Source organism: Pocillopora verrucosa, chromosome 1 (assembly GCF_036669915.1).
Source record: "Pocillopora verrucosa isolate sample1 chromosome 1, ASM3666991v2, whole genome shotgun sequence".
Lineage (NCBI taxonomy): Eukaryota > Metazoa > Cnidaria > Anthozoa > Scleractinia > Pocilloporidae > Pocillopora > Pocillopora verrucosa.
The window spans coordinates 32,999,731-33,013,177 of NC_089312.1; the positions used below are offsets into that span (position 1 = coordinate 32,999,731).

General features: G+C 36.8%; 2 protein-coding genes across 2 annotated transcripts; one reads left to right on the plus strand and one right to left on the minus strand.

The window, feature by feature from the left end:
- The first annotated feature begins 1,405 nt into the window (after positions 1-1,405).
- On the plus strand, positions 1,406-3,049 carry LOC136283979 (neuropeptide Y receptor type 1-like). Its single transcript, XM_066173612.1, has one exon. It carries the CDS (start codon positions 1,642-1,644, stop codon positions 2,665-2,667), a length of 1,026 nt encoding a protein of 341 aa, XP_066029709.1. The 5' UTR covers positions 1,406-1,641; the 3' UTR covers positions 2,668-3,049.
- Positions 3,050-6,497: 3,448 nt separating this feature from the next.
- On the minus strand, positions 6,498-13,406 carry LOC131772502 (ankyrin repeat and MYND domain-containing protein 2-like). Its single transcript, XM_059088414.2, has 12 exons — positions 13,318-13,406; positions 13,174-13,238; positions 12,607-12,714; positions 11,804-11,834; positions 11,580-11,678; positions 11,151-11,225; positions 10,625-10,710; positions 10,140-10,354; positions 9,235-9,370; positions 8,857-8,912; positions 8,606-8,678; positions 6,498-8,106 (listed from the first exon to the last, which is right to left on the minus strand). Exons 1-12 carry the CDS (start codon positions 13,376-13,378, stop codon positions 7,801-7,803), a joined length of 1,311 nt encoding a protein of 436 aa, XP_058944397.2. The 5' UTR covers positions 13,379-13,406; the 3' UTR covers positions 6,498-7,800.
- Positions 13,407-13,447: the final 41 nt, after the last annotated feature.

Below are 13,447 nucleotides of genomic sequence, written 5' to 3' on the forward strand. Positions count from 1 at the left end.
TTCTATAGCCCCCCCCCCCTCCCTCGACATGTTGGCGAGGACTGATCCCCCCTACTTTCCCCTTGAAAACCATGTGACCCACCCAAAAAGAAAAATTGTCCACCTTCCCTCCGATGATAATTAATGACTAGTCCCTAAGTCGAGTTTAAATCTTGATAAGGCATCCTCAACCTAACGAAGTATACTAGGTCATTTACATCACCACATCATCGTGATCAGTTCAGATATGTAATTTGTGCCGAATTCGTCAAACTCTCTATTAAAGAATTCAGTGATAGCTTGAATTTTACAAACCTAGTTATAACCATTACCACTCGCACAAAATACTGAAGAAAACAGCATTTGATCCTTTTACAAAATTTGAATAAAGACGTGACAATTGTCATTTTTATCACAAAGGGACAGTTTTTTCTTTACATAGTGTGATAATTGTTGTAATAAAATGAACCGCGACATTTTTAATTAGGATGAGCGACAAGTTTTACTGCAAAGTGCGACTGCTTTTCATAACAAAGTACGAGAAATATTACCAAGTGAGGCGATTATTACAAAGATCGACAGAACATACAGCTGCAGCACAAATGACCTGGACTTACGTTTTAAACCCTGTCGAAAACGCGAAAAAACTGTACCAAGCTTCTTTATTAAGTCATGGTTTATTCAATTGATTTATAGAATCTTTACAGCGCTTCGGTTAACTCCCACTCGTAGCTACCAGCTTATTCGAAAGAACACATATGAAGCGTCTCGTTGTAAGCACGTAGAACATCGTCGTATATAGGGCGATTAAACACGTGCCGCATACATGTTTGTTCGGTTCGTTCGATAAAACTCGCCGTGTCTTGTATCACTCGGTACTTTTTTTTCCCTTCATGATAGAAGTCAACGACAGCTTTCAGAACGCTCCTCGAAAGATGGGGATTGCGTGGCGTGGCGTGGCGAGGTCAGAAACAAGTTATCTATGAAGAAAGCTATTTTTAGGTAATGAAATATTAATTTAATGCCTTTCCAAACCACCAGTTCAGGCGATGCGAACAACGATAAAAATGACAAAAAGCGAATATTATTTGAAAACGAAGTGAGTAGTTGCAAGTCCGGAGATTCTTGAGATCCAGAACTGTTCGTGGCAAGTGGCTGAAAAAGCGGCTGTTTGGTTGATTAAGTGAAACAAATATGCAAAAAAATAACGTGTACAAACAAACATATATTCACTTTTAACCAAGCGCAACTACAAATTACATACACAGAATTAAAATCGAATGCAAAGCGAGGAGAATTTGCAGGTGGTTTTAATATGCTCTGTGATGATCAAAAACGTCACAAGTTCCTAAAAATTCGTTTTGATAACTCTCAGAACATGTAACAAGAGGGAGACAGCCTTTTCTCTTCAGTGTGCAGATGTGTTGAATTCCTCAAAGACTACACAAATCAGTGAGTTAAGCATTCATTTTGTCTTTCTTCACCAACCGGCGACGTGTTAATGGACAGGTGTAAAAGCAGAAGAATAATAAGCAAATTAAAAAACTAATTTACAGCGGGATAGACGCAGCGTCTTTTCCAGAAAGCCGAAGGTTGACAGTCCTTCGCATATCAGCGGCAACTAAAGCATAAGAAGCCAAAGAGAAGATTCTTACGACTGAAATGAACAACTCCACGACAAATCTTCAAATCGGCCAATCAGAGTGTTTTTCTGCTGTCCCTTCTACCGTCTTCACAGTCGCTCTTTCAGTGATCACTGTTGTAGCATTTTCAGGAAACTTCCTCCTAATTGCAGCCTTCCTCAGAGCTTCAAACCTGAAAACAAGTTCTAATTGGTACATTGTCAACATGGCCATTTCGGATGTGATAAGCGTGCTCCTTAATTGGCCGCTCTATGCCACAGAAGGGATGTTAAAGCCTGGAGGAAGCTTAATTACTAATCAAGCAATCGCTACCTTTTTCTGCAAGTTGGGGATTTATTCTAGAGCTGTATTGTACGTGGTGTCGATTGAGAGCTTGGTGTTAATATCTGTGGATAGATTCATTGCGATTGTGTTTCCACTAAAGGCCATAAAGATCACTGCCAGGGTTCGGAAAATTCTTCTTCTTTTAAGCTGGCTTTTTCCTGTGTTAGGTGCCATACCATACTTTTATCATTCTAAAATCTTACTCGAAGGGAGACAGACGTTTTGTAGAAACTTTATGAACACGTTACTTTTTAAAGTGTATCAATTCGCAAGTTTCATTTTATTTTATTTTGCACCTCTGGTTGTACTATTAGTTGTTCATTATATTGGTTTTGAGCATCTAAAGAGGCGACTCGTGTTTGAAATCAGCAGTAATGAAGGCAGCACACATGCACTGAGATCCAAAGAAAACCAGAACATTTTGAAAATCTTTCGAGCGGTGACTTTGGGATTTTTCATGTGCTGGACGCCTCTTTATATTTATTTGATTCTAAAATCGTCACATCCAACAATTGTTCTGAATGACAAATGTCTTTTATTTATTGGTTTGTTATACTATGTATTTCCATTGATCAGTACAGCCATTAACCCATTTATTCTGATAACACTTAGTTCTAATTATCGTGCAGCCGTAAAAGACTTGCTCGCTAAATGTTTTGCTGTCTTTAAGTGTCGCAGCAACAAAATTTATAGTACAGAACAAGTCATAGACCTTCGATGATAGATAGATATAAATTCGAAGGTAATTTGATGCGTTCTTGAACGGGAAAGGGTTTTGTTAAGTAAATAATAATAGCAAAAATGATAAAATAACAGACATGTTTTGCGCCTAAGAGCTCCGCTATTAACTTGGAGCTCATATGCACGACCGGATCCCTATACCTAAGAACATTTGGTCACGGCTGAATCTAAAAATTATCATAAGTAGACGATGTATTATGTTACACAAAGCGTAGGATATCAAACAAATTGTTGACTATCTTGTTATTTTTCAATAAAAACTTAGAGGGTTAAAATTCCTATGGGCTAACAATATAGGGTAGGGTCGCATTTCACGACTGCATTGACTTTTATGGCATTGCATTTTCAGTAGAGTTACTAGAATGGGGTTACATATTTTTGAGATTTTAGGCGTAAGAAAATTATGGCAAGTAAGGATGCATAAACAGGAAGATTTATGGTTAAAAAGTTGTTACCTTATTAAATATTTAATAAACGGCTCCAATTCCATTCCAGTCTTGCTCAAAAGCGGACAAAGATGCGTTCTATAATTGGCCACAACATAGGCTAAAATACGGCAGAGGTTCTAAGCAAAAAATGACCCATGTAACCCCCCTCCCCGGGGGGTTTCCACCACATACTCAAGTACTATAATTTCTATACTTGCAATGGTTCTACTTTCTATCTTTCCTTTAACACCTTAGTTTACTGATAGCAACTTTACAAGTATATATCTCTTTAATACGTTATCCACGAGTTGGCCACAGGCGCCCTTTGATTACATTATATTAATAAGGTAGCACCACTTGTTGTTCAAAGAAAGCTCTTAAGTCCTACCCTTTTCATATTAATTCGTATCTCATTCAACCGTTCATCCTAAAAGCTGGCCACGTGCCTCTATGGTTTGGTTTTTAGTTACCCTAACCGCTTCTTATTTGTTAAAAATTCCCCCTCCGTTAACTAATATTGATATTGGATTATAATTTTCTTCATTAATAAATGATCTAGTAATAATGCTGCAATTAATTTGTTTGAAAAAATTTTTTTTTTGTTTCACGGTTAATGTTCTCTCAGAATTGGCCTGAGAACTGTTTTTCAGATACTGATATCAGTTAGAATAATCTGAAGAACAGTATCAGAGGCTATAAGGTGACTTTTACCAAAACTGACAGAAATGTGTGGAAATGTGAAAATGACTGTACAAATGACCGTAGATATCCCAAAAGGGACGAAACCTCCAAGAGAGGATTTACGATTAGCAGCGAAATGAGAGCAATGTGAGTTATAAGTTCTTGTTTAAGTCCGAAATAAGTTGCCTCATGTTTTCTAAAACCTTCCGTTCCATTCTGATCGAGATAGACCTAAAAATGAAAATCGAAATGCTGAAGAATACTTGTGTCCTAGACAAAGTTCATCTTTAATGTTTACTTCTCAAGAAAATCTGGGAGTAAAACCATCACTTTTTTCTCCATTAAAGATCGGGCAAACAAGAGGAAAACCAAGGAAATGGCATATCAAGAAAACGTTGATACAACTGTGGTGGAATCTAAATATGTCATGAACAGAACTTTTTTCCACGAAATGTAATTAATTGATTTTGTTTACTGATTTACGTACCTTACGAGATATATTCGTTTGTTGCTACATGATCTCCTCGGCCCACTAATGAACGAGATAAAAAGTTTGTAAACATACACTTTTTAAAAATTTCAAAGCTTTTTGTGACTCTGTATCACACCCTACATCAAACATAGGCATGTTAAAGCGTGCAAGAGTTAGTGATGTCTACATTTCTGCAAAGGAAAGAGTACTAACGCGGAAAAGAACGAAAATGTCGAATTAACCCACACACAGGTATACAGACTGCAGAATACAGAGTGCAGACCGGTTACAAAATGTAGACCGGGTAAAAATGTAGACTGCAGAGTGGGTACAAAGTGCAGACTGAGAATTTGAAGTTCTTCTTTTGTCTGGTATGCGATAACATGTCATCTTACAACTTATGACGTCAATGAAATAATCTCAAGAAATTTATTGTTTCACTGCAAGTTGAACTCATAATCTTCACGTCGAACGTCGAGGCAATTAAAGATGAGAGCAAGCAGCCATCCTCCATCACTGCTGGAGCTGTGTGAGTTTCATCAGAAGAAGCGAGCCACGTTGTTTAGTTCAAGAGTTTTTTCTGAAGTTGAAGACAGCAAAACAAGAACGACAACGACAAGAGAAAAATCAATACCAAACAAGAAGCAAAATTTCAGTGTTTGTTCCGTTCCAGCGGCGGCAGCAAAGGCAAGAAAAGAAGGGAAAAGTACACCTCTACACCTTCAATGTCAAGAAAAAAACCTTCATATGGCCTCTTTTTGCACAAACGCTTCGACAAATGTTCAGAATGAAGGTGGCATAGCTGTACTTTCATTCGGCAAGCCTAACCTCCAGAAAGTGAAGTACCAGATGCAACACCGACCAACTGCGATAGGAGCCGCGTACAATGGCATTATTCCGTCAATCCAGCGGCCCTCAGTAGCAATAGCTTTACCCACGATCAGACAAGGGACACACAACAGCCTGCCCGCGACCAGAGGCCGTCGATTTGGTCGTCAAGAAGTTTGTGACGAACCGGGTCGTCAAAGACGAAGACGACAAGGTGTTTGCGATAGCATAGATGGCACTCGGGTTGACAGAACCTTTGTGAGAGTTCTGAACAAACGATTTTAGTAAAAAAGAAGCGGGCAAACGTAGAACCGCCAAAACTGAGACAGTTCCATATATCTCAATTAACCGTATACGACAGTAACCATTTTTTGATCTTATTAAAGATAGAATGATTTGGTCCAGGAAATTTCCAAGTAATGTGAACTTTTTACGGGTTCGCTCTTTTATTTCCCTTTTGCAATTAAAATCGTTTACTTGTGACAAATGATCGTTTAATTAGCCCTGACAATTAATGATATTTGGGAGGTGGGTCATTTTTGCTTATTTTTCAAACTCTTACCTAAGATTCAGCCTTTATAGATAGTCATCTTTATTTTTGCGGACACTATGGACTGATAAGCGCGTGCTGTTTACTTGGGTAAAACATTTGTTTTTGATGATCACTAAATTTTATGGAGAATTAGCAATGTTGAGTCATTACTTCAGAGTGGCATCAGCGACATTTTGGTTGGAAATTTTTTTGTACTGAGTTTGTATGAGGTTTATGTAAGATTTGGCTCGATTTATTATCTATTTCGTTATATACTAGAAACAATACGAAATGTGTGTTCATACTTTGACAATAATCGATTAAAAGATTTACGAATTATGTGGACACTGTTTTTGAAATTTCTGAAGATAAAAAGAGTATTGTGTTAAAAATGATATAAAATAAGTCAACAATATGGAGTTTTCTCGTTTGTTCACTCATTTGCTATGTAGATGTAGAAATTGAATTTTTTGGTTAAATGTAAAAATTATTATTATTTTTAGTCGCTAGATCATTATTTGTTCAGCATTGGCGTTAGAACAATAATGTTCGTGTCATCACAGCGGCGTTTGGTCATCTCAAAAAACAAAAAAGCAAAAAACAAAAACAAAAAAAAAACACAAAATCTGCTCTCTTAGCTCTTCCATGGAACAGCGAGCCATGGCAAGCTCGAGGGATTATTTTATTTTAGCCATTAAAATACATATCTAACAATCCCCACCCGCAAAATAGCGAAGCTAATCGAAGGAAACAAACACCAAAATAAATTCTTCAATTTAATAACAAGTTTGATTGAACATATACACGAACACTGAAAAACAGTACGATAAGTGATAGATAAGCCAATTAGGTATTATATTACAACTGGAATAAAATTGCTCGCAAAAAAAAAAACCACAACAACAACAACACCAAATGAAGCTAAAAAAAATGTAATGCAATGAACGAAAGCTATAAAACAACTGACCAAACTCCGTCAAACAAAAAAAAACGCCCACGTCATGCAGTTTTCTAATGTCAAGGTTAGAGTTCTTTGACGTGATTGGCTAATTCGTGAAATCACGAGCGCCACGCGTGAACACAAGAGAATAAAAAGGGGAAAGAGAGGGGAAAAATTGTAATTTGTAATCTGAAAACGGAAGAGCTTTTCTACAGACTCCTTGTTTTTCAACGGAGGCTGGCGCGATTTACGAAATGCGATTGTTAAGTTCGTCAGGAATTCGCGGGCTTTCACCAGGTAACATCTGTCGAGGGGACCCCAAGATCGATTTACTTGGAAGTTTGAAGTTTAGTCATTTCTATTAACTAGTAATCACAGCGTTCCGCGATGTAATGAGCTGATTTTTTCAGACCCACACCTGTACTTTTTCGTCTTAGTCCAATTATCATTTGCTTTATTTTTTAACTTTTTTTTTATTGTTAGCCGCATGGAATGTTAATTACGATAAACGTAAACGAACATTCTCCTATATGGCCTTCAGAGTAAAACTGTCCGTGAACAATGACTTATCTCCGTTTACATATTCAACAGCCGAGTGACTGAGATAAACCCATGAAAACGCGAACAATACAACCCTTACATTCTTTTAAATAACTAGTGTACGTCTTGAGGTCGGATTCTTCTTGAGAAGATTTTCGCAGTCTTATGAAAGATACTTTGAAGGAAAACAGACGGACAAAAACTCCGTGATGCCCAAAAGTAAACTAGACCTTGAAAACATGGCGTAAAGAAGCTGGGACAGTGGTTTTTAAATCTTGAAAATCAAGCACGCACTTTTTCAAGATTGACAAATGCAATCCACACTCATCTTTTAATCCTTTATATTCCGGTTCCTTTCGTGTTCAGCGTTTCCTCTACTTTTGTTTCTTACCGCAGCTAGGTGTTACTTTGGGGCAGTTAATTTAAACCTCCAAACAGATAGAGGTACTCTTCACACGATTTCAGTACAACATTCTGCTCACAGGTTACGAGAACTGAAGAGCTTGTCAGTTAGAGCACAATACAAAACCAAGTTCTCCTGTCGTATTTACAAGGAAATGTATGGCATTCAGAAGGGAGAATAACTTCTTGGATCTTGGGAGTAAAAGGGTTAAAAAACATTCTTCGGTTACAAGTCTAAGCCAACTATCGTCGCAGTTTCTCCACGTTCCGTCATATCAACCTTTTCTGCGTTAACTCTCCGATGAATTTGTGCCTTCTATGTCGCTATTAGTTCTAGTGTCCGTGTTTTGATCGTTTTCAGTTTTTAATCTATGGCTGTTTACAGCTTCGTCGCTTTTCCGGTTGGCCGAAGGTTTCTTTTCACCATTCATGAGGCTTGGCTTTCCTTGCTGAGTTTTGAGGCTCATTCCGTCCTCGAGTTTTTCTTCTGCCAACTGTGCAGCAAGCTGTTCTTCGTAGTCTTTGGCCAGCTGCTTACAAAACTTCTTGTGAGACTGCCAATGAAGCTTCTGGCATCTCACACTGCAGTAACCAACCTAAGAAAGAAACCGTGCGTAAAAATGTGCCTGCGGATCATACTTAAATAATCTGTAACGTTAAAATTAATCTGAATTATCGAGTATACAATACAAAGTAAAACAACTTCAATAAATCAATGATGTCGCAGGTCCAAAATAAATTTAAAAAAAAAAAACGATCACTAAGCAAATGCTCCACAAGTGGCTCGTGCAGACGTTTTAGGAAGAAGACTCAAGGGTTTTCTTTCAGAATTTATAAATTGACAACTGGTTGCCATAGTCACTAGAACTATACAAGACGTTTCATGAGGTGTAGTGGATTACACTGCATATTTGGCGTTTTATTCCCCAAGAAAGATGAAGTAGAGCAACGGTGATGAGCTCCCTGGCTCTGATTAGCCATTGTGGTTACTTGGTATTTGATTTAACGATACTCAGTAAAACTGCCCTCTCATATTCAACTCTATCTGTTATTCAAAGGGTATAATGAAGCTGGCAAGGAATGAACGTCACCTACCATTTTACATGCTGAGCATTTCTTCACATTCCGTTTCTCGATACAAACCACACAGCAGTCACTAAAGTCACCACTGCAGGGAATAAAGAACCAAAAGATTCGATACTTTCTCCTCAGTTTTACTTTCAAGAAGTGTAACGCCATAAGGCCACGAAAAACTTGATCTACTACACAGTACGACTTTTTTACGATTTTCCCGGAAAAAAAAGAGAAAGGACAATAAAATAATACTGTAACAGAAAATGCTTTACCAGCGGAGGCCATTTATGCTCTGAGTTATCACGGCGAGAGCTGTTGGATCACGCCCCTATATAAAAGAAGTAAAGAGGGAAAGATAGTGAAAAGAAATTCAGATTCCATCGCGGAATCGGACCTCGGACTTTTAGATCCACGCGCGTGACAAGACGAAGAAACATCTTTCTCCCATTTCTGAGCTACATTTTCTTTTTCTACGTTTTAAACCGGACAACTCGTACCAGTTTATCCAGTACTCCTACGACACAACCGCGCCTGTTATACCATTTTGTACCTGTCCATTTTTTGTAAGGCATTTTGCTCAGCGCTATCAGCAAAAAACAAACAAATAAATAAACAAAAAAAAAACAAAGAAATAATTCAAGGTCAGTTACCTTCTCTACAGGTGCTATTGTTTGAACGAGCTGTTTGAAAATGGTACATTCTGGATAATCGAACTCTTTTATCGCTTGCCGTATAATATCTTCCATATTAATGAAAAAGCCATCGGATGAGCGCCCTTTTGTTAAGCTGTTAAGAGAAAATCATGAAATATCACATTTCTATCTTCCCAGTGACAGAGGACAAAGCTCACTTCATCTCCGCAAAACACTGTCATTTTAAAATACGGCCATGAGAACAAAGAGTATTGTTTTCCATTACCCAGTAATCAATCAGTCAATCACCTTTAAAAATACGTCGGTCTTTAACCAGCCGAGAGGAATCAACTCTCGACTACATGAGTTATTTTCCACTGACTTCTAGATAGAAGGTGCTTAAAATGGTCTCATCAAATTTCTTGAACACTAATTCTTTGATTAATCAACACTGCCATACTTTCGTGTTTCTATGGAAAGTAGTATTTAACAACGCCCAATTATTTCTCAGCATGTTGGGTTCAAATCTTTGATGTACAGATGTACATATGGGTCTCATGGCAACATTACAGTTTCTCATAGAAACCCTTAATTTTTCATTTAGATCCCTACAACTAAGTAACGAGTTCCACACCCACAAACGTCAACACTTGTATGCAATTAGCTTATCAAGATTACATTTTTTGCAGACTCTTCAAAATCTGCATGGACAGTACACAGACATATTTAAAAAATAAGGATGGCTATACAGCATTTCCAAGGATGCCTCTACCTGCTTGCCAGTGAGAAAAAAAAAATTTTTATGGAGTAGCTTGATGTGTGCCTTATATGTAAAATTAATGTACATGTACCTTATATGCTCATGTTAATTCAAATCTCCTTTAAAATTCCTTTACTATATTATACATTCACTTTCTACTTACTATTTTATGAAGCCATCAATTCCACCTTTTCCCTCCAGTTCTTTGTTCCAGTGTGCACATTTTTTTAACATAAATCCCAGGTAGTGCATCTTCATGGCCAGCACTTCTTGCATCTCCTTTGACTTAATCTTTGACTCTGTTAGGAGCTCCATAACTTTAATTAAACTCTTGTAGTTCTTAACAAGTTCAAAGTTATCTTGCAGATACATAGCAATCTGTCACCAAGAACAAGGAAATACAACTATGAGTGTCATTTATTGAGTTAATCTGTACCTTGGAGGCAAGCTAAGAGTTTAAATGTAAGGTGCACACCAGCAATGGCTGGCACAGAGCAGAAAATTTTTAAAAGTAAAATTGGCTGTGGGTAGCTCTATTAATGGTTGCTTTGTAACAAAGAGCAAAACACCTATGGCTATTTTTGTCCTGAACTATTCAAATTAGAACCCAGAAAAAAATCAAACTTGTCAAGATCTTAAGAAAATTACCTTCACTGGGCATAAATTTTGACTGACAGCAAACTTGTGGAGTGCTGGTACCAAGGCCACTGATAGCTTGGGTTCTTTTTCCAGGCCTGTAAATAAACTATTATTAAATAATATGGTACATATCTAAGATAATACAGTCTAGTAGATGCCGCTCACATCCAACTCATACTACATGTATCATTACATATAATTTTCATGAATTCAAAATTTCTCTTGTATCAGTCAGGAAGTGTTTAGTGCCTGTTTCAAAGTCTGTGAATGAAGGGATCCCCCACAATTAACAGGGCTGCTTAGCACTTATCTCTTAATAGTAACTGTATACATTCATAAAGTCAAAGGAAGATGTTAAAAAAAGCAACCAATGATCTCCTTTTTTCTTAGAAATAACTTTCTAAAAAAGTTGTCAATTCAATAGTAAAAAACTTACTGCTACCTCTGGCAACAACACACTACACTACTGCTTTTGTATAGGCCTAACTAGCTATGTTTATAAATAAATTAAACTACACTGAAATCCAGATTTAACCTTGAGGCTTTGTGTAATATCCCAAATCATCCACTGACAGGAAGTTGTTAATAAGACTGACACATTCACTTTGACCTAGATAGGGGAAAAAATTGAGAAGGTAAAATAAAAATAAATGATCAACTCATTCAGTGAGGATAAAAAAAGATGAAGATACCTGTTCATAATAAGAAATTTCATTCCCATACATATGACATGACAGTAAAAAAAGGGAAACCATCATGAAATGTTTATACTGTAGGCATGTTGTTTTATCGGTTGATTGAATACAAGACACTGTCAAGTTGCCTCTTACTTTGAGCTGTCACAATGGAATATCTTGACTGGTACATGCAAAATTGATTTCAAAATTTCGCACAAAGATGAACAAAATTCATGCATATCAATCTCACTGCTTTAATTTAAACAACAGATTATTATTGTTTTTACCAATGAAAGCTCCCAGCTGAGCAGCTGTTCTCCCAAGACTGTTTTCTGCATTAACCCTCGCTCCAGCTTCAAGCAATACCCTTGTAGCATCTACAGACCCTACAGTTATAAAGTAATAGGTAATATAAATTCCTTGGTAACTGATACATTCCTACATACACAAACTGAAGTTATCTACAATTCAGCCACTGACTCAGAAGAGAACTAAAGTTTCTGATACATACCTGAGAGACAACCAAACATAAGAGCTGTGTACTGCCATGAAAAAGAAAAAGTAAAAATAATCCTCTTAAATTAACAATGCTAACATTATTGTTTAACTGTTGCAACTTCCCTGCAGCTTTTAAGGACTTCAGGTGTATTGTACATGGATTCATAGAAATATATATTGTAATCAGGACCTATGCCTGCTTAGTTCAATTGTTTGGGATCCAGACAGCAAAAGGGAGGTTACCAGTAGTTCGTTACCCACATTGATTTCAAACCCAGCTGGGCCATTTCATACCCAGTGAGTTGAGTCACTTTGTTCCATATTAAGTATGTTAAAGTAACATTTTGTTATAATAAATGAGTTTATTACCATTCTTGTTAAGAAGGTCACAAGTGTATACACATCAGAATTTTTTTGGTACCTAACTTGCTTAACTTCACCAACTTGTCCTATACAACATCTATTGATGACTAAACTTCCAAGAAAAAATGCTTTTTCACTTGTTTGTACACTGCAAGCTTCTTTGCACAACACCAACAGTGTAGTTAAGTAAAAAGTTCCCAGAGAAAAAAGACACACAGAAAAGTGCAACAGCCATTGTAGCTACAAATCAGTATCAATATCATAATTTTCATGCATTATATTCTTTTTTCCTTCATTTATATTTCTTGTCGATAGAAATCAAATAACAGATGTACACTCTAAGGAAAATGGTAAAACAAGAACATAATCTGTTAAGAAGAGGTTAGTTTGAACAGATCTACAGTTTGAACTTTTCAGAGGAAAACTTAGAATGATGTAGTCTGATTTAATTACCTGTTGTTCATGGTGGTTAGAGTTCACATCTGCTCCTTGAGCTATCAGCAGCTCACACATTTCTGCTTTGCCTTTGTATGCCGCACACATCAGTGGGGTCATGCCATGCTGTTAATAAAAAGGTTAGAGGAAAAGAAATAAAAAAGAACTTAAAAAAAAATTGGTGGACATATTTATGATGAGTGAAAACAAATCATATCAAGTCGAATACCATTTTCCGAGAAAATGTCGGTCTACCAATAAAAAAAAAGATGGCAGGTTTGCTAACAAGAATAAAACTGTTTCTATCAGCTGCACTGAAAAAAAAAAACAAACAAACAAACACACAATCAAACAAACAACAACCTCAAAAATTCGAAGAAATACAACAAAGAGCAAATCGGGTCATTCGGATTTGGTCATGCTAGCATTAAAAGTCCATTAATTTAATATACATAAATAAGATACGAATATAAAAACCTATTCAGATCCTAAATTCAGCAATTTAAGGCTGATTAAATTTTCGAATTATAGTTCGAGGAGCTGAGAACCGATAAGCACTTAATTATTATTTTTTTTTCGTTTCACCTCATCTAAACAGTCGATCCTCACACTTCCTGAACGCAAGAGCCTTGAAGCCTCCTCAAAATCACCTTAAAATAACAGAAAATACAACCCCTAGATGAAATAATAATTTTTAAATATCCATTAATGAAGAGGTAGTCTCTTTACCTTTGTTGAGATGTGAAAACAAAGATTTTTCGTCCTCCGTCAATTCGCCTAGCTTCGCCATTTCTGCTTAATTTTGACTTTGACAACTTTCCATGATTACTTCATTTATGTATCAGTCAAAGGTCGTCCA

Excerpts from the sequence above, each read along its gene's own strand:
- LOC136283979 (XM_066173612.1), top strand. The coding sequence starts at position 1,642 with ATGAACAACTCCACGACAAATCTTCAAATCGGCCAATCAGAGTGTTTT.
- LOC131772502 (XM_059088414.2), bottom strand. The coding sequence starts at position 13,378 with ATGGCGAAGCTAGGCGAATTGACGGAGGACGAAAAATCTTTGTTTTCA. Across the intron at positions 13,239-13,317 it reads GTTTTCACATCTCAACAAAG|GTGATTTTGAGGAGGCTTCA; the intron begins GTAAAGAGACTA and ends TGTTATTTTAAG. Across the intron at positions 8,107-8,605 it reads AATGCTCAGCATGTAAAATG|GTTGGTTACTGCAGTGTGAG; the intron begins GTAGGTGACGTT and ends TTTCTTTCTTAG.